The 21,874-nt window shown below is 42.8% G+C and overlaps 1 protein-coding gene across 1 annotated transcript in view; it reads left to right on the top strand.

Annotated features, from left to right (window-relative positions):
- Positions 1-21,874, top strand: part of DNAlig1 (DNA ligase 1) — a 95,491-nt gene that overhangs the window by 25,239 nt on the left and 48,378 nt on the right. The window contains exons 6-9 of the mRNA XM_080278917.1: positions 12,145-12,368; positions 16,701-16,829; positions 18,523-18,662; positions 19,746-19,947. Of these exons, the coding sequence (XP_080135043.1) occupies positions 12,145-12,368; positions 16,701-16,829; positions 18,523-18,662; positions 19,746-19,947 (695 nt within the window). The remainder of the gene's footprint in view (positions 1-12,144; positions 12,369-16,700; positions 16,830-18,522; positions 18,663-19,745; positions 19,948-21,874) is intronic.

Here is a 21,874-nt window from a genome sequence, read left to right as displayed (position 1 = left end):
ATTATCTGTTTATGGATACACTGACATGTACATGTTGGGTAGAGGGATTTTTTTCTTCAGGTAATTTATAATAGAGGTACTGAATCCTTGTGATGTGCTTCTCAACAATTTGAATGCATGTCATTTCATTAGGTTCATCAGCTTCAGTACCTGGCTTTCTCATGCATTCATGTACTATATTAATTCACCTTTTTCTTGAGCTACCACATTTCTTTCTGCCTTCAGACTCTCATATATATATCCATTTCACCACCCTTTCAGTATCCATTTCCTCCATGTGACTGTACCATACCATCTACTGTAAGTACATTCTGTTCTACCCTGTGATCAACAGATATACTTATTTTGCATCTTCCAGAAATTAGCATGTTTCTTAACTCTCTCATGCATGATGACGCAGAACGCATCAAAACACTGTTAGGCTGAAGAGTAACCGATGACGCACTTTGATGCACTTTCGGTGTTGATCTGAAGGGAAGCCATTCAGATCATTTTGGACAAAAATATTCACCAAAAATTAAGTTTTAGCATGAAGTGTGTCAGTCTTTGGTGCGTAATAGGGGAGGATGTCAATTTCAAGGCCAACATTCTCAAACAGTTGGCTTTTTCGCTGCTTTCAGTACGGGTGTGTGTGAGTGATTTATGGCGATTTACTCGAAAACTGTTGGTCTTATTGGAATTCCAAAAACACCATGAGAAAGCTCGTGAGATCCTGCATCAAGGCAAATGCATAGCTCTTGCATGGTTCTGGCAGAATTTTGTGCTAGGGTGTTGGGAAGTAGTTTTCGCTGTTGAACATTATTCTCACCGCATTTCGGTAGTTTTACTCATCAGTTTTGTGTGTTTATATTAGCTTATCATATAGTATAAACATCAGCGATGATGATGATGATGTATGCAATTTATACCAATATAACCAATTTCCGGGGCAAATAAATTCCAAAGAAATGTTTTCCTTTGTGTGGGAGTCCAGGCTGCCCTCCCAGCATTTTCCCTGATGATGTCCCACAAACTTACAGAAAACATACCATGTACAAGGGTGTTAATACTGTCCATTTTGTGCAATCCACTCATATTCCAAAGCAGTCGTATTTCCACTCGTCTTTCTCATGACTTCTCACATTCATGCCATACCAGTCTTACACCCATACAATAATAAGGGCACTAACTCAGATTCATGTAGTCCTCTTGCAGCCTTCATACTCCTTGTTCATAAGTGGCTGAAGTTATAGATAATCCAAATTGTGCTGGAGCCTTCGTCAGTTTTTTAGCCCTCAGTGCCAAGGGTGTGGGAGGCTGACTGGCCCCCAGTGCCAGCATCCCCCACCCCCTTTTCTTTTTTTTCTTTTTCTTCCCCCCCCCCCCATGAATAGACTTGGAAAATAGTTAAAATAAGCCTAGTGATAGTAAAAGTTCTCACCTCAGCTGTTTTCTGCCCAAAACAGGTGTTTTTTGTCCAACACACCCAGATTTGCGTCAGATGGCAACTTCAGATACCATCAGCGGCTGCTGTTGATAGATACAGTATAACCTCGATATAACGGACTTCAGTATAGCAGAATTGGCTTTTATCGGACTCGAGGAGCCAAGTGAATTAAATTCTTATGCGTCAGGAAAAGTCCAATAAAACCAGAAGCAGTCCTCTCTTGGAATAAGCAAATAAACAAACAAACGGAGCAGATACCTTAACATCGGTCCCTCCTCTCACCTCCTCCATACCTTCTCTTCCTCCCCATCCCCTCTTCGGTGAGAGAGAGAGAAGGTAAAATTGAAAATGAAAATAACTGAAAATGAGTGTAAAAGTGAGGGTGAAAGAGAGCACACAAGTGAATATGGAATGTTGAAGTCAAGAGAGAGAGAGAGAGAGAGAGAATGAATACAGAAATGACAAGTGACGTCCCCTTTGCATAAACAAATGAGGGGGATAGGCATAACCTTGGTCCCTCCTCTCTCTCTCCTTCTATATATCCTCCCCTTCTCTCTGTCTCTGGGAGAGAGAGGCGAAAGTGAATGAAAAAATAAAGGTTCGTGAAGGCATTGTGAAGGTGAAAGTGAATGTAGTGTGAAAGTGAAGTCAAAAGTGAAAGTGAAGGTGGAAGGTGAAAATGAGGGTGAAGGTGAAAAAGTGAATGTGAAAGTGAAGGTGAAGTCAAAAGTGAAAGTGAAGGTGAAAGGTGATAGTGAGGGTGAAAATGAATGAAAATGAAGGTGAAAGTGAAGGTGGAAATGAATGTAAAAGTGAAGATGGTGAAAGTGAAGGTGAAAATGAAGGTGAAAGTGAGGGTGAAAATGAATGTAAAAGTGAAGATGAAGGTGAAAGTGGAGGTGAGAGAAAGTGAAGGTGAAGGTGTGAGTGAAGGTGGAAGTGAATGTGATAGTAAAAGAAGGGAGGGCAAAAGTGAAGGTGAGTGAATAATAATTATTCACTCACCTTCACTTTTGCCTTACAATTATTGTAAAGGTAAAAGTGAAAATGAGAAAGTAAGACTGCAAGTGAAGGTGAAAGGGAAATTCTGAAAGTGAGTGTGAAGGTGAATGTGAAATGAGCATGGAAGAGGATATGAAAGTGAATGTGAATGGCAGAGTGAACTGAAAGTGAAGGTAAAAATGAATGGGAAGGTGAAGATGAAGGTGACGACAAAGACAAAAATACAGTATGTGAAGTAAAATAGAAGTGCCCAGTGCGGGGAGAGAGAGAGATAGAGAGAATAAATGCATGAATGACAAGCAAGCCTTTGTGCATAACAAAAGGAGGAGGACGTCGAGGGGGGAGTCCTTATGTCGCTTTTATCGGACTTTCGCTTTTTTCGGACTGGCTTGGGCCCCAATTAGTCCGATATAGTGAGGTTTTACTGTAGTCCATTTTGGTGTGGAGTGGATGGATGCATGGAGTACTTGTAGTATGAAAGCACAACCTGGGTTATGTAATGTGGCCACAGTCAGAACTATGATGATGTGAAGTTGGGGTTCCATGCTAATTTTATGTATTTTCATTCCTTGTTTTTTTATATTGTATATCATATTGGTATGAGGCACTATAAACACTCGCATAAGGCACTATAAACACTCATGCTGCACACAGTCACATTAGTTACGGTAGATCACACATTTCTTTTGTTATTTTCTTGACATTACTTGATTTCATTTGAATGGAAGAGTAGGCACTGGTCCTGAGGATAACATACAGTAATGAGTTGTAATGGAGTACCAGGAGAAAATGATAATGGGAAGTGACTGAAGGGTATGTGTCAGGGAAGGAGGTCGTGCATTTGTAACTCGTATTTTATACACAAAGCTGCACATAAATATACATGGGATAGAGGGAACAGGGATTGTGTTGAAAGGAGCCTGATTGATTACATGCTCGTAGAGAGGTTGATGCTGGGAATGGTTGCTGATACGAGGGCTGTGAGAGGACGATGTGGAGGTCTGTCAGATCATATAATTATGGTAAGCAAGATCAAGCTGAGAGGAGTGAGGTGGACCAGGAGAGAGAGGAGCAGTCATGGAGAAAGACTGAAAGTTGAGAAGCTGAGGATCAAAGAAATGGCAGATGAATACAGGACCAAAGTAGGGGATGAGTTAGAATCGGTGAATTGGAATGAAATGGAGCTGGACAGCCTGTGGAATGCATATAGGGATTGGTTAGTTAGAAATGCTGAAGTGGTGTATGGTGTGCCAAGAGTAACAACAAAGAAGAAAAGTACGGCATGGTGGGATGATGAGGTTGAGAGAGCAGTGGAGGAAAAGAGGAAGAAGTGGCTAGATTGATTACAGGACAGGGATTTAATTGAAATAAGGACTGAATATACTGAGAGCAAGAAGCACATAAAGAGACTAATGAAGAGGAAAAAGGAGGAGGTAAATGATGACCTAGGAAGAAAAATGAATGCAAACTACACTGAAAATAGGAAGTCTTTCTGGAAAGAGGTGCAGAAATGTAGAAATGAAAGTGGAAAGAAATGTGATGGTGTGAAGGATGTAGGTGGTCGATTATTAACCCATGGGGATGAAGTTAGGAGCAGATGGAAAGAGTATTTTGAAAGCCTGATGAATGGGAGTAGAGAGAACAGAGCAGCTGTAAACATGATTGGTTTTGGGGGTGTGCAGAGGAGGAATGCATTACCAGGAGACGTGACACTCACACAGGTGAAGGGCATTGTGAAGCGGCTGAAAGATGGGAAAGCCAGCTGGGGTGGATGAGGTGTATGCAGAGATGATTAAGTGTAGTGGCGAGAGAGAAATGGAGTGCTTGTTGAGGATATGAAATAAGGTATGGATGAGTGAAGCTATGCCAGCAGAGTGAAAAAAGGCTGTGATTGTACCCTTGTACAAAAATAAAGATGAGCGAAGTGAGTGCAAGAATTATCGTGGCATAAGTTTATTGAGTGTGGTAAGGAAGGTATATGGAAGAATTATTATAGAGAAAGTAAGAGAGTTATCAGAAGTCCAAGCGCGTGATGAATAGAGTGGCTTTAGGAGTGGAAGAGGATGTGTGGATCAAATATTTGCAGTGGGACAGATAGTGGAGAAGGCTTGTGAGAAGGACCATAAGGTGTTTTTGGCATTCGTAGATCAGGAAAAAGCATATGACAAGTGGACAGAGAAGGATTTTGGAAAGTTTTGCCCCATGTATGGTGTAGGTAAGTTGCTAGATGCTGTCAAGAGTTTTTATGACGGTAGTGAAGCATGTGCAAGAGTTAATGGGCATCTAAACGAATGGTTCATGATCGGTGTGGGTGTGCAACAAGGCTGTGTGATGTCCCCATGGTTGTTCAATATATGTATGGATGGGATGATGAGAGAAGTAAAAACATGAGTAATGGAGAGGGGGATGGCATTGGTAATGGTGATGGGTGGAATATCTCAAATTTTCTGTATGCTGATGGTGCAGTACTACTTGCAAATATCAGTCAAGAACTTGGAAGACTAGTGCAGAGTTATGCTGATGTCTGTGAGTGTCATGCCTTGAGAGTAAAGCTTATATCCCACTGTCAGGAACTTTCCCATGACATGTCACGATCTTCATGTCTTTGTGTGTCGCCACATATTGTCATGAGTAACATGGCGTGACTTAGCGATGATGTAGCGCTGACGTGGAAATCTTGGTCATTCTTCGCGGTTCTTGGCATGCTACGACAATTTTTGGAATGTTCAAATATTGTCGACATGGGCGCCGACAAGGAGGAGAACATGACATATCATGACGGTACGTCATTTGTCTTAGCAGTGACTTAGCATGTCTTAGCTTGTTGTAGGTTGTCGTAGCTTGTCATTAGGTGTGACTTGACGTGTCGTAGCAATAACTTGGAGATCGGATTTCAAAGCCCAGCTACGACACATGAAGTTATACCTACGATTGGCAAAGTTATACAGTGAGTCCTTGATATACGAAAGGGATAGGGACCAAAAAAAACTTTCGTAATTCGAAATTTCGTATATCGGAACGATTTTCCCCATTGAAATTACATACTGTATACTGTAAATGGGGGGACGTGTCCCAGGACCTCCTCCGACCCCCACCTGAACTTTACCCCTCCTTATTAAGAAGTAAGCAATACCTGTATACAATTGTAGAGGAGGAGGCGGTCATATTCTTGTACATCTCCTTTTTCTTCGTCACAGTACCAATGGTCGAAACAGCAAGTTCTAAAGCATGCCCAGTGTCCGAGATTTCCTGCCCCTCCTCATGGGGTCTTATAATTTCCAATTTCCTCTCCAGAATTAGAGTACGGTGCTGCTCCTTCTTTGCAGCGGGCTCCCCCAATGCTGGAGATGATGTTGGGCGCTTGGGAGGCATAGCGAAACTATACGAAAAGGTGAAGGGCTGCAAAAGTATCCTCACGTACAGCGAGGCTGTGAGGAGAGGAAGGATGTGGACTCAACTGAGAAGCGCGCGAAAATTTGTTTACCAGAGAGGGGTTAGTTCGTTTTCTCTCAGCAAGCGAGTGCGGCGTTATGCACCGCACCCATTTTGAATTTTTCATACAGTATTCCATTAATCCCTTTATAGCTGCCACTCTTGAACAACATTTCACTGTTTCGGTGTCAATGACTTTGAGTTAGGGCATTATAAAAAACTGCGAACAATTACGGGAAGGGAACGAAAGTCACTGGTGTGTGTACATGACTCTACTATCCCATCAGTCAGGTGTTCTCTTCACTCCAGATGTATTCGCCGATGTTTACATGCTAGTGTTACATGCGCCCAAATTTTGAGTAAATTTCTTCCAGCAAGGGAACATATTTTACCACCCTCAAAATAGTCAGAAAAATATAGAAGACAAACAAGAGGAATATGAAATGAATTGTTAAGGTCTTTAGGCTGTATGCTTACACAAACAATTATGGGTTTTACAGTTTTAAGAGACGATATGGAACAAAAAGGTTTGCTAATCAGAAAAAAATTGCTCTTTCGTCCCACATGTTCTCGTAGGTTAGCATTCAGTTCCACATTCTTTGTTAGGTATCACTCTTCCCAATATATTTCGGACCGACTGAGCACAGTTATTTCTGCTCCTTAGAGTTAGTGTACATTTACTGCTCACTCTTTAGTTTATTCTTATGTGTATGTGTGAATGAGAGAGGACTGATACAAACAATAATGTATTCCATTATTGCTTTCATAGCTGCTGGCCCTGAACAATGCCTCACTGTACTGGTGTCAGTGACATTGAGTTAGGGTGAGCTATAAAAAACTGCGAGCAATTACGGGAAGGGATCGAGGGTCACTGGTGTGTTTACACGACCCTACTCTACCACCTCAAGCAATCTGGCGGTCACAGTTCACTTCGTCCCAGATGTTTTCGCCGATGTTTACATGCTGATGTAACATTGCATCCTAATTTTATTAATTCTTACACGTATCATAGCAAATCACAGGATGGGTTTAGAGGAAAATATAATAAAAAAAAAATAAAAAAATACCAGGTGTGCCAGACGAGTCTTTTCACATATGTAAGAAAAAGAAATTGAGTTTAGAACTTTGAAAAAATGGTCCCAAGGCCAACGATGGGATCACACAAATATCTGAACCCACAGCCATTGAGGGGCCTAACATACGTTTTACTTTAAGCAGTAAAAGCACCTTACAAAATCAGTTTTTCCTGATAGTCTCTAATATTTTTCAGATTTTTTCTGGGTTGGTAAATACAGTAAACATTTCTTATTAAATCTGTTTCCCCATCATTTTTAGCTGTTCTGGTGTGACAACTCTTGTTTATTTCGTTAACATAATGGCAGAAAGGACTGTTTTTCCCTAAGTGTTTAACTAAACCTGGCCTAACTGATCTATCTATAGCCCAACGCCCTAATCCCGGAAAGGGTGGCCGCAGACAAAACGCCTCCAAGTCACTCTGTCACCCACCATTTGACTACCCTCCCCCCAACTCACCCCCCCCTCCCTCATATACCTCTCAACTCCATCCCTCCACCTCATCCTCGGTCTACCCCTCCCTCTCCATCCCTCCACCTCACCTACATACACCCTCTTAGTCAGTCTTTCATTCTCTATTCTCTCCACATGTCCAAACCACCTCAGTGTATTTCTCCTAATCTTCTCAACCACATCCACATCTACCCCACAACGTTCCTTCACTTCTTCATTCGTCAACCTGTCCCTCCATGTCACTCCACATGCTCCTCTCAAGTAACTCATTTCCACTGCTCTCACTCTTGACTTGTTCCCCTCTTGCAAGGTCCACGCCTCGCTTCCATACGTCAGGGTAGGGATCACAATACTATCATGCAGTGACTTCTTAACTTCCATACTCACCTCCCTATTTCTCATCACTGCTTTCAGTGTACCAACAATCTTCCTTCCCTGCTGTACCCTTTCACGTACTTCATCCCCCAAAGTTCCATCCTTACTCATCACACTACCCAAGTACTTGAATGCACTCACATTCCTCTCAAACACCATAACTTTACTTTTGTTTACATTAACTTTCAGCTTCCTCCTCCTACACTCTATCCCAAATTCATTCACCAAACCTTGCAACTCCCATTCATCTTCACTCAACAATACTGTATCATCAGCAAACAGCAACACCGGAAGCTTCCAAATCTCATCCTCATTCATTAGGGCCAGCCCCACATTCACTGCCCTACCTTGCACCTCCTTTACAACCCCATCCATATATATATTAAACAGCCATGGAGACGTCACACACCCCTGTTTCAGTCCCACATTGAGATCAAAGAACTCATTCAGCTCACCATCCACTCGCACCGTAGCTGTAGCTCCCTCGTACATACTCTTTACAGCACTCAGCAATTTCCCCTCCACTCCATATATTCTTAATACCTTCCACATACCTTGCCTATCTATTCTGTCACAAGCTTTCTCCAAGTCCATGAAGGCAGCATACACTTTCCTTCCCTTCTCTAGATACTTCTCCACTAAACATCTTAGAACAAATATCTGATCTACACACCCTTTTCCCTTCCTAAATCCCCCTTGTTCTTCTCCAACTAGCTCCTCTGTCACATGCCTAACCCTGTCAATGAGTATTCTACTATATATTTTACCAGTCACACTAAGAAGGCAAATACCCCTATGGTTACCACATACTTCTCTCTCCCCTTTTCCTTTGTACAGAGGAACAATTATACTTGATTTCCAGTCCTCTGGAACCCTTCCCTCTTCCCAAGCCAATCTACACAACTTCCTTATCCACTCCACAACAATCTCACCCCCATACCTTAACATTTCACCACACACTCCATCAATTCCTGGGGCCTTTCCCAGCTTAATCTTCATCACTTCCACTACTTCCCCCCTACTGATCTCTTCCTCCCTCCTCTCATCTCTTCTTCTCCCAGCCATTCCCCAACCACTTATACTCACACTGCTCTCACTCTCTACATTCAACGAATCCTCAAAGTGCTCCTTCCATCTCCTCAATTTCTCTTTCTTCTCCACCAACAATCTATTATTCCTGTCTTTCACTCCCCTATTTACTTCCCCTTTCACACTGCCTTACTTTCTTTACCTCCTTCCAAAACAATTTCTTACTCTCCCTCCATTTCACACTCAGATTCCTCCCAAACTCTTCATCCACTTTCTTCTTACTCTCCTTCACCAGTCTCTTAACCTCCCTTCTCCTGCTCACATATACCTCTCTCTTCTCTCTCTCATCTTCTCCCCTACCTCTACTCGCCAACCATTCACCATATGCCTTCTTCTTTTGTTCCACAGCTCGTTTCACCTCATCATTCCACTATGCTGTCCCTTGCACACCCTTGCATCTCCTCCTCAATCCACAAACCGCCTCACACGCTGCGCCTATCTCTTCCGTGAATATCTTACATACGTCTTCCATCCCTTCCATCTGCTCTAGCTCATACCTTCCCAATCTTTCTTCCACTATGCTCTTATACTCTGTCATTTTCTCACTATCTTGCAATTTCTCCACTCTTCTCACAGGAGCTGCTTCCTCCTGTCTTCCCCTTCGCCTCCTCAACCACTTTCTTTGCATCTTTACCTTGGCCATCACTAAGTGATGGTCCGAGACTCCATTCCCCCACCCTCTCCACACTCTTGCATCTAACACTTGTCTTCTCATTCGCTCATCCACACACATGTAGTCTATCATTGCCTTTCGTTCAACAAGTTCACCATCCAGTTGGGAAATTGGGAAACGATATCCACCTTTGAGCACGTTGAGTTTCTTCCACTGTGCTAGAAATTATCGTAGGGGAAAGTGACTATAATACTGTAATGGAGAGAAAATTTTCCAGCAAGAAAAAGTAATTTGCCAAACTGAAAGTTGTCAGAAAATTTCAGAAACAATCTGGAGGATTATGAACTGAATTGGTAAAGTCTTTCTGCTGCTTCAAGTGTACAATGAAAGACACAAGTATCTTCCCAAAGTCTGACGAATAAAGCGTGGAAAATCTAACCATTTGAAACACGCACTAGTAGAAACGGGTTTCATTGTATTTCGCCTGGTGTAAATTTTCTTCAGACTGAACTGGGAAGATAGTTGTGTCTTTCATTGTACATTTACCGGTAAATAAATCAATCTAACAGTACTTGTGTTTTGTTTCTGCCAGATTAATCGTGATTTCAGACTATTCAGGCACTTCTTCACATTATATAATCTGGATAATCGGGCTGTCTCTGCATTTCCTTTCATATCGGGTATCAATTTTCGTATCATCGAGACAGATATTATCGTACTGTGGAATTTGTCTTATATTAATCGATTTTGTACCATCGAAAATTCGTACTTTGGGTTTTCGTATTTTGAGGACTCACTGTACCTAAGACACGCTGCGACAACTTACGACACGCTACGTGGCCATGTCTTGGCTTGACATGGAGTCAAAGTGACTTATTTTTTAACTGAGGGATGATCGTTGTATGTCATCAGGATAACGTGGCGCTTCGTTAGGGTGTCGTGGGATGTCATAACAATGTCTTTGTGCGTCTTAGCATAAACGTGATTGTGTTGTGAAATGGCTGTTTAGGCCTACCGTTTGAGGTATGATCATTGCATTTCACCAAGATCATACCTCGAGAGTAAGATTGTGGTGATCGGGGCCATTCTCGAAGATGAACTTGAATATGGGACACGGGCCTAAATGCAAAAAAGAGTAAAGTAGTGGTTACTAAGAGACAAGGTGACTCTCAGTGCGATGTTACAGTGAATGGAGAGAGACTAGAATTGGTGAGAGAGTTCAAATACCTGAGTACAGTGATAGAAAAGAGAGGAAAATGTGCAAAAGAAGTAGAAAGTAGAGTGACACAAGGAAGGAAAGTAGCTGGTGCAATGAAGGCCTTGATAAGAAACAGAGGCTTGAGTGTTGCAGCTGCACGAAGCTTACATGAAGGAGTGTTAGTGCCATCTTTAACATATGGATGTGAGACTATGGTGTGGCATGAAAATGAAAAGTCAGGAGTGAGAGCAGTGGAGATGGGACTGCTGAGGAATGTATGTTGAATACAGAGAGTGGATAGGTTACAAAATAATGTGATTCGTGAAAGATGTAGAGTGAGGAAGTCTGTGGACACCAGAATCAAAGAGAGTGTACTGAGGTGGTACAGTATGGTCATGTGGAGAGAATGGATAATAATAGAGTGGTGAAAAAGGTATATCTGAGCGAATTTGAGGAAGGGAGGAGGCGAGGTAGGCCAAAGAGAAGGTGGAGAGATATGGTGGATGGGTGTGTGAGGAAGAGAGGTTTGGAAATCAATGAGGCTGGGGAACTGACAGGAGATCGAGCTGGCTGGATGAATATTGTGAGGAGAAGTTCATGAACAAGGATTTGGCACTCCTTTTTAACGTGAGAGCATCCTGATTGACTATCGTATATGTTTATATGAAGCTATAGAACGTGGTGAATGTGTTTGACGTATCCAATAGAGCCAGGATTCCTGGGACTTGAATGATGAGTGAATGGAAGCATGACCCATTGGATTGGGCAAATTTGGTCTGTCTGGACATTGCTACTCCTCACCCTGCCCTAGGGTGGGAAAGGAGGTACAGATGATGATGGTGATACTTGATTTCATTATTTACTTCTATTTACTTACATTTACTTAAATTATTTTTATTATATACATTATTTACACTCACACACACACACTTTCCATGTTATTTTGTTCAATAATTTTCTATTGTATGGTACTCTTATGAAGCAGGGTTCCATACACAGGCCAACATTGCAGTCTTTGCACTTATACCTTGTGTCTTTTTTCGTGTTCTGAGGCTGTTTTGTGGTGGTAGCACACAATTTACATCACCACTAACAGTTTTTTCTGGCTTCTGTACTAGGTATGCTAGGGCAGACTCCATACTTTTGCACACATGTGCGCAGAACCGTGTCCTTATATACTGTATACGGACTCGGCATTCTGTGCTTTTATAGGTTTGTCCGTATGCATACAGACACGGCATTCTGTGCCAGAATAGGTTTATCCATATATATACGGACATGGCACAGAATGGGTTAACAAAATTAACTGCATTTGCATTATTTCTGTTAACTAGGAACGGACTGTATTATTTCTGAACTGTTACTGCTAACATTTTACAGGTTTTTCATAGTGATTTGTAGTGATATTGGTTTGAAGATTTATAATTTTATTTATTTATTTATTTGTTTATTTATTTTATTTATTTTTTATTTTTTGGCCAGGTATTGAGTTGGGCATTGGTGACATCATTCTCGTAAGGACCATTGCTCAGGCATCAGGACGGAGTGTGGAGATGATAAAAGCTGATGTAGAGAAACAAGGTGACTTGGGCATTGTGGCAGAGCAGTCCAGATCCAGTCAGAGACTTATGTTCCAGCCAGCCAAGCTTACTGTTAGGGGTGTGTTTGATAAGCTCAAGGAGATTGCGTCAATGACTGGAAATGCTGTAAGTCTTCAGGGGTAGTAATGTCTAAAAGTTTGTTAGTTTTCATTTGCACATGCAATTTTCACTTGTTGTGTAGGATAGAATTAAGAAATTCAGAGCCATGTTGTGTGAGTCAATTGATGTTTTGTCTCATTCACTTGGTGCTGTACTTTTTTATTTTATTACAGTAATCCCTCGATTATCTGGACGGGCCGTATCCGGCCATGCTCCGTAACCGTACATTAGGCCTTGGCTGTATTACACCCGTATCCAAGTGTATTTGTCCATAACCGGACATAAAAGTTCCAGCTTCAGCGGCCAACCAGCTTACACGTAAAAAAAAGTCTGTTCAATGGCTCATCGTCCTTTTTGTCCACACACGGGTAATAGACCTTAACTCACAAGCAGAGCAAACAAGGGTGTCCAGCTCGCTACTGAATGGTTGAAATACCCTGGCCACCCCGATCACTGGAAACATACCAAACATAACGGCAGCGTGCAAGGAAAAAAGACGTAACCCACAAACTGAGTGAGACTGGCTGTACGGCTCCCTACTGAATGATCAAAATCACCCAACCACCCTGATCACTGGTAACATTCTTGCTGCGTGCAAGGCAGACTGAACATACCTCACAAGCTGAGCAAGAATGGCTATATGGATCCCTACCAAATGGTCTAAATCCCCTAGCTGCCTTGATTAGTCAGAAACTCCCAGCCATGCACAGCCATCCTCCCCCTTACTGAATGGTCAAGGTAGCGTTGCCGTCCAAGTTACTCAGCCACTCCTTAGACCCATGATGTATGGAGATCCAGTGTTTCTGCCATGTTGCAACATTTACCTGGGTGAGCGAAAAGGACCCTTGCACTTGTAGGTCAGTGTGCCTCTTTTTGTTTGCATCCTCATAGCCAAGCGTGGGTAGAGACATAGCAGTGACGTACACTTCCAAGTGCTACCGCACCTCAGTTCCTGCCATTGTCTTTGCACGTGTGGACGTGCTTGGCTGAGGTTAAACAATGGTGGCTTCCATTGTTGCGTTTGTGGTGGTGCCCTACCTTCTACAGGCCTCAATTCTCCTCTTTGGTGTTCTCTTGTGTGTGATGATGGCCCCACCACCATCCAAGAAATGCAAGAGGAGGGTTTTGACTCTGAAGAAGAAGCGTGAGATATTGGGCAAGGTTGAAGAGGGCTGGCCAACTTCACGCATTCTGCATGAATTTGACTTGCCCTTCTAAATCATGTCTGATATCAAGAAATTGCAGGACAAGCCGACTCAGTACAGACAAGACTACAGCGATACTACTAGGAAAGGCGACCAGAAGGTGATGTCCCAGCCCTGCAACACCATCATCAACCAGTCGACTCTGGTTCCGTACCACCAGCAACGGGGTGCCATCGGGCTTGTACGTGGGACCGAGTTGAAGGCTGCAGCCAAGAAGTTTGCACGACTTCAAGGCATCTGAGGGTTGGCTCTTCCAGTTCAAACTTCGACATGGACTTTCAGGCCACGAGGCTGACATGGCGAGATTTTGGATATGGCAGCGGAGGATGTTAAGCCATTTCGCCAGAAAGTGCAGCACCTGGTCAAGAAGGAGGACCTTGCTCTCAGTCAGGTGTACAGTGCAGATGAAACTGGCCTGTTCTTCTGCTCCTTACCCAACAACACCCTGGTAGAAGGGACAGAGAAGACTGTGCCTGGTCAGTAGTTGTCCAAACGTGTCTCGCTGTTGTGCTGTGCCAGTGTTAACGGGATGCCCCACCTCAAACTCATAATTGTTGGTAGTGCAAAACAGCCACGTTGTCTCCATGGGTTGATGGATAGCCTGCCGGTTGTGTGGTACCATTCTGTGAAGGCTTGGTTTACTGTAAAGATCTTCAGAGATTAGTTCCACAGACACTTTCTCAAGGAGGTTATCCATTATCAGATGGAGGGACTTGGTACCCCTCGCTGCCAGATGAAGATTCCTCTGATCCTCGACAGTGCCCCTTTGCATCTGTCAGAGAAGGATTTGGTTGCTGATGACGGCCATATTAGGTGCATGTTTCTGCCACCTAATACTACTGCACTCATTCAACCAGTGGACCAGGGTGTTATCGTGGCAGCCAAGAGACTGTACCGTAGGAGGTTCCTCAACAAGGTTTTGGTGGTGCTTTAGGACAAGGAAGGGGTCGACACACATGGAGAGCGGACCTTGCAGAATCTGCGGCTTTACAACGTCAAGTCTGCGGTGTTCAACTGGGCCAATGCTTGGAAGGAAATCTCCATCAAAACCTTGGAAAGTGGTTGGTCTCACCTCCGTCAGGGATGCGAGGCCGTGCACGACTTTGAAGGATTTGACGTGGACGATTTCCGCCTTCTGCTATGAAACGCAAGCGGGGATGTGGACATCAACGACGTGAGGGATTGGCTGGATGACGACAATGGCAATCCAGGTTATCAGACGTTGTCTGATAAGGAGATCGCCGCTGCTGTCTCTGTGGGGCCAACAGAGGAAAGCAATGAGGACGAGGGCCCTGACTCTGGCCACCCTGCCACTCCATGACTCCCTAATCTTGATGTGCTGTGGGCCGAAGATTGAGCAGGTGCTCGAATATGCCGAGCATCCTCATTGTGGCAGGGAGTTGGTGCCACTCAAGCCGATCATGGATCTGCAGGCTGTCAGAGACACTGTCATCCTCCGACAAAATTGCCGCGCCTGTCTTCAGACAAAGAGTGACTCCTTTAACTCCACCACCCCTACGAGTGCCAGCCCCTTCTCCCCACTACAGCCACCACCACCTGCTTGACCCCAGTCTTCACGCTCAGACCCACAACTGAGCACATCGACAGCCGTTGAGTTGCTGTTAGACATGACCGTGCAGCTGTCTTCAGAGAGTCCTGAGGTGGGTAGGGCTCCATCACCTTGCCGCATGTCCCCACTCACTGGCCGGCTTCAGCAGGTAGAGGAGGAGGAGGAGGGTTCTTTGACCTTTGCTAGGTTGCTGTGTTAGCCACTAGACCACATTGGATACCTGTACACTTGCTGCAACCTGGTGGGTTATGATGCCTGTCTGCCGTTCACTGGGTGGCCTTTTTTTTTTTTTTTTTTTTTTTTTTTTTTTTAGTGTGTATGATTATATTATGTATTCCAGTGTGTGTTTTGATATCTAAGAAGAACTGAAAGACTGCAGAACACTGCCAAAATTAAGAGGGTTACTGTGCATATTGGTAGTTGTTTTTTTTTATGCATTGTTTTCTTAGTGTTTAGGATTATATTGCATATTGCAATGTGTGTATTGATGTCTAAGAGCTGAAAGACTGCAGAACACTGCCAAAATTAGGAGGGGTACTGTGCATATTGGTAGTTTGTGTGTGTGTGTGTGTGTTTGTGTGTGTGTGTGTATGTGTGTGTTTGTGTTTAGGATTACATTGCATATTGCAATGTGTGTTTTCATGTCAAAGAAGAGCTGAAAGACTGCAGAACACTGCCAAAATTAAAAGGGGTACTGTGCATATTGTTGTTTTTTTTTTTTTTTTATTGCATATTGCAATGTGTGTTTTGATGTGTGAAAACAGCCGAAAGACCTCAGAACACTGCCAGAATTAGAAGGAGTACTGTACTGTACATAAAGGTTGGGTATGGATATAGTTAGGGTATGGGTACAGTAGAGGATATTGCTCTGTATCCGGACATTTCCCTTATCCGATCATGCCTTTGTCTCTGTTCTGATGGATAATCGAGGGTTTGCTGAATAATTTTTTTTTTTTTCTGTTAATACTGCTTGTAACATAATTATGTATAAACAGTTCCTTTTTGTAGATTTATCCACTCACTTGATGTGGTTTTGCTCTCAGGTGATTGCTCTTTCTTCCTTCTTTTAAATTTCTCTTCTGTCTTTCTTCCCCTCATTCTTTCCTCTTCCTTCTTTCTACAGATGGCTATACACTGAGAGATAAACCAAATGGTTTCCTATACACTAGGAAGCCATTTACTATGCTGGGTGGTAACCATATAGCCAAATTTTGGCGCCTGGTGATTTAGTGGGTAATTAAGACGCTCCAGATGGATTAAGCCAGCACAGGTTTATATCCAAGAGATGGTTGTAGTTTATTGCTCATGTAAAGCCACTCAGGGATGAGTGAGGATAGTCACTCTCATCTTAAATGTCAGAACCAACTTGCCTAACCCCAGGTTCCTACACTTCTTATTGGACAACACAGGATTAGGTGATGATGATGATACTTTGGCAGTCACTGGTATTAATTGTAAAGTCCTTTTTGGATGCACACTGCATTTAAAGATTGAGAACCTGTAAAAGCAGTTAAAGTATGAAAGTCTTTGCATAATATAATTCTTTATGTTTATACTTTTCAGTCACAGAGCAGAAAAATTGATAAAATCAAAGGGATGTATGTAGCATGTCGCTTCTCAGAAGCTAGGTATCTCATCCGTTCTTTGAGTGGCAAGCTGCGCATTGGCTTGGCAGAACAATCAGTACTTCAGGTGAGTTGATTACAACAGGTCAGCTATTACTTATAACTACAGTAAAAGTCCTTCATTCCAACCACTAATAATCCAAATATCCCAATACTCCACAAATGAGGCGGCGCCGAAATCCCGCCAGTGGTGTAGAGTGGCAGCAAGTGGGGAGGACAGCCATTTTCAGTTTAAGCCTGTGCCCAGTCCAACACTGTTCCTATAATTCCACTCGCTTTTCGGACCAGTTAATGTCTACAGCAAAGTAGCATTGGCTCCCACACCTACTAGTCATGGTGGAAAGAAAATTGATAAACGAAAGCATACGACACAGTAAGTGATACACTCAAGGTCTGACCCCCCTCCAATCAGCAGAACCCTCCCGCTTTCCTCTCCTCCCTGCTCTCCCTCCCGCCTACCCTGACATGCACTCAAGTTTTTTCCAATCAGTTTTTTACCCCGAAATCTTTGGAGTAGCGGATTTTTTTTTATACCATTAGAAAGCTGAGGTTTTGTAAAATAAGTTCAAAGAAAAACGAAGTGATACTGCTTAAAGTAAAATAGTTGTGATGATTATAAGTTGAAAGAGCACATAAAAAATGTTTATCTCATTTTTCTTCTAAGCATTTTTTGGTCTCGTTTTCAAATTTTCCTATAAATGAAAATACAGGTACTGTAGTATCACAAAACTGGAAAGTTTTAATGATCATGTACATATTTTTAATGTTCTCAGAGGTCCTTCCCCATTGTCCGAAAAAAACTTGTTTGAAAGACCCTCGGTCCCCTGCCATTTGGATTACAGGACTTTTACTGTACTTCAGTACCTTTTATATGATACAGTAGACCATTGCTAGAATGGACTGAATGGGGGGAAGTCCCGGTTTGATAAAGCTGTAAGTTCATTAAATCCGAGGTTCTCCCCATCCCTCCTGGTGGGAATTCAGGCATGTTTGAAAAACAAATGCATACAATATCACATTCTAGTACAAAAAATGAAAACTATACCTAGTTTACTCTAACTTGGCCCATAATTTTTCCCTTTTGCAGCTTATATCACAGCCTTGTCATAGTACTTCTTCATGAGCAGTACAGTTTACCATAATCTGTTTTTACAACTCGGAAATCATGATGGAGAGAGGGCAGTTTCAGGTTCGGAAGGGCCACTTAATGTGCCCCAATTAACAAATAGCTGAAAAACAGTTAGGTGGGTTCAGAGGTGTTCAGAAGGTCTGTGTGATTTGCTCCATAAAACAACCATTGTTCATTATGGCTGATGAATTGTCAGTGGGCTGTGAGACGTTCATTAAATCTTAAATCTATTTTATCGAGGTTCATTGAAGCGAGGTCTACTGTACCTTGTGGAATTTGATTGGGATTATGGTTCAATATATATATATATATTTTCCAAGTAGCCATACCATCTGGCAGTGTTACAGATGGTTTTAGAATAGTATCTCTTGCAGTATCACAGTTATGTCCCTTATAGTACCTGTCAGATTCATATTGTAGCAGTTTTTTATATCTTGGTAATAACTGTAGATTTGCATGATAGAACAGTTTTCTCAGTTGCATGTGTAGTAACATAGTGTCTTTTACTACCATACAACAGTTATTTCTGTTTCTTCCTTCTTTTGTTATTTAATTATTCCACCTGTGTAGTAATGATAAGCTGTATTTTATGTTTGGTGTTTAATTCTGGGTATTAATATTCCTTTATTAGGCTTTAGCCCAAGCATGCTACCTGACACCACCTGGCCAGGACTACCCCCCCGAGATCATTGATGCTGGAACTGGTGTTGCTCCAGAGAGACTCAAGGGAAAGCTTGACAATAGTGGTCTAATCCTGAAGACAACATATTGGTTAGTAACAAGGCTTCACAGCCAGTTACCTGCCCTTAAATGTCCATGATTACAGGAGCTTAGCATTAGTACCCTTCACTTTGAGTGATGTAAAATGGCACAGGCTTCTATTGTTTTTACACTGGTACTCCAGTTATCTTACTAGTAATCATCTCTGAAAAGTCCCAGCTGGTGATTTTTTGACAGTTTGAAGAATTAAGAAAAGTACCATAATACACTCAAACCTCCTTGACAGTGAGCCTTACCAATGTGAACCTCCCATCCCTCGCATACTGTTGGTATAGTTGCTGGAAAACAAATGTATGCCAAATAATGCAAATCGAACACATTATAACTTCAAAGGAGATGTTTGTAAAATGGTCAGACTCACAGCATTGGCATAAAAATAGGTTTCTGACCATGCTTGACAGATGTGATCACTAAATTTTTAGTTGTTACACTTTAGGCCATAAAGCATTTGGTTTCTTCTTCCTTGCATTAAAAAAATAAATAAATAAATAAAAGAATAAGTTTGTAGCAATCCTTATTTGTTTCGTTTTGTTTTTAAAGGCTCCAACATGCATGCATGCATCGCCCTCGGTCACCTAATGGTGGCTTCCCATGCTGCTTGATCTCTGGTAGCTTGCCTATTCAGTCCCTTATCCCTGAGGTCGCACTCAGTGACCTTGTCCCAGGTTTTTTTCAGTCTTCCTCTTGCAACCCTACCCCTAACGTTAACACTTCTCACTTTCTGCACCCAATTGTCATCCCCTGTCCTCTCCACATGCTTAGACCATCTCAATCTACCTCTCCTCATCACAACACCAATGCATTCCAATTGCATCCTGCCTTTCAACTCTTCCACCTCCTACAATTTTATGCTAGAAAATGACAACCTCAAGAGGTATAGGTTGTGTGTGTGTGTGTGTACATTGATATATAATGCATATAATTTATTTAATTTTACTATCCTCCATTATCACTGGTTGGGCATACATCACTGGAGGTTGAGTGTTACAAAAACTCAAATAGTTTGTTTCTGTTCATATATTAAATTCGGGTGGCTTGAATGTCTCTCACTTAATATGAATTACTTGACTGCAGCGAATTCCCCTCATATGACAAGATCATCCCAGTACTGCTGACTGAGGGGCTGGAGAAACTGCCAGAACATTGCCAGCTTACTCCTGGAATTCCTCTCAAGCCTATGCTGGCTCATCCCACCGTGGGTGTCTCAGATGTCTTACGCCGCTTCGAGAATGCCAAGTTTACTTGTGAATTCAAGTATGATGGGGAGAGAGCACAGGTGTGTAACCCCTTTCAGAAATGATAGTCAGCAATCATTGTATTTTTCAGTATAATGCCAGTCCTCATTTAAATACAGTATATCAGACTTCTCATGTTCATGTGTTTTCGTGTGTGTTTTCGTTTTCGTTTTTAAAGGCTCCAACATGCTTGCATGTGTCGACCTTGTCACCTAATGGCGGTTCTCCATGCTGCACGATCCATTGCAGCCTCCCTGTTCAGTCCCTTAACCCTGAGGTCACACTTAATGACCTCGTCCCATGTCTTTCTTGGTCTGCCCCTCATAACCCCACCCCCAGTATTAACACTTCTCACCTTCCTCACTCAGTTATCATCCCCCATCCTCTCCACATGTCCAGACCATCTCAATCTACCTCTCATCATCACAACACCAATACACTCCAGTCCCTTCCTACCTCTCAGCTCTTCCATCATAAACCCAGCCCCTCCAGGCCTTTGACGCAGGGACGCACTGCACATCCACCAAATCATTGTCATTTCTGTACGTCTGAGCCAGCGAATATCTTCCTCCTTCACTGCCCAGGTCTCTACCATACAGCATTACACTCCTAACACTTGCTGCATACAAAGACCCCTTAGCACGTAGAGAGAGTCCTCTCAATGTCAGGAGAGGCAAGAGCTCCCTGAACTTCTTCCAACCACTTCTCACCCTAGCCACAGAGCTAGCTCCAGCCCCTCCTCCAGCACACAACATGTCTCCCAAATAACAAAACTCTTCCACACACTCAAGAGATTCACCAGCAAGTTCAGTCCTTTCACGTCTGACAATCTCCACCTGCTCACCCCGACATGCCGTACTCATAAAATCAGCATTATCTCGCAGTCTACCTCTGATACCACTACATCTCTTATGCACCCATTTATCACACACACCGCACAAGATGGAATTACTTCCCACGCCCTTATGGCAAACTGCACATGGCCACTCTCCCTCGTCTTTGACAGTACCGCCACCAACCCTAGATATCATCACTTTTGTTTTATCTGCATTTACCCTTAAACCCTTGTGCCCCATACCATCTCTCCACTTCCTAAACCTTTCCTCCACCTCCCTTTCGTTCTCTGCAATCAACACCAAATCATCAGCATACAATAACTCCCACGGGAGTCCGTTTCTGAAGTCACGTGAAAGGGCTTCAAGTACCATGATAAACAACATGGGACTCAAGACTGACCCCTGATGCACACCAACATTCACGGAAAACTCATCACTCAAATATCCATTCACTCTTACCTGGGTGTGAGCACCCACATACATAGCCATAACCACCCTAACCAGCCACTCCTTCAAGCCAAGCTTTCTCATTGCCCAATTCACCACCTCTCTAGGGACTCTGTCAAAGGCCTTTTCCAAATCAACAAAAACAAAATAAAGATCCCTTCTCCTACCAATATATTTTTCCTGAAGCTGTCGAACAATGAATATAGCATCAGTGGTCCCCCTGCCTGGCATAAACCCAAATTGCATCTCATCAATATTCACTCTTTCTCTAATCATACCTTCTAAAACTCTCTCCATTACCTTCATTATCTGATCTAAAAGGTTTATACCTTTTTAATTTCCTCTTTCCAGGGCATCACCCTTCCCTTTATACACATTTACAATTACACTCTTCAGCCAGTCATCTGGAACAATACACTCATAAATAATCGTATTTATCAGGTCAGTGACTAAACTCACCCCTATATCGCCAGAGGCCTTCAGCATTTCGGCAGTCAACCCAGACACACCTGCTGCCTTCCCCACCCTCATCCTGCCTATTGCCTCACTCACAGTAGCAGTATCAATCAAAGGCCAAGGGCCAGACACTGGATCTGCTGGCTCCAAACCTTCCCTGCCCCAGTCAAACTCCTCATTCAACAACCAGTTATAATGCTTTCTCCATGCATCTTTAATATCCTCACTG

This window comes from Coenobita brevimanus, chromosome 75 (genome assembly GCF_032717465.1).
Source record: "Coenobita brevimanus isolate Jiangsu-jjx chromosome 75, ASM3271746v2, whole genome shotgun sequence".
NCBI classification, from domain to species: Eukaryota; Metazoa; Arthropoda; class Malacostraca; order Decapoda; family Coenobitidae; genus Coenobita; species Coenobita brevimanus.
The sequence above is the reverse complement of the archived record's forward strand: the minus strand, read 5'-3'. Positions and strand labels throughout refer to the sequence as shown.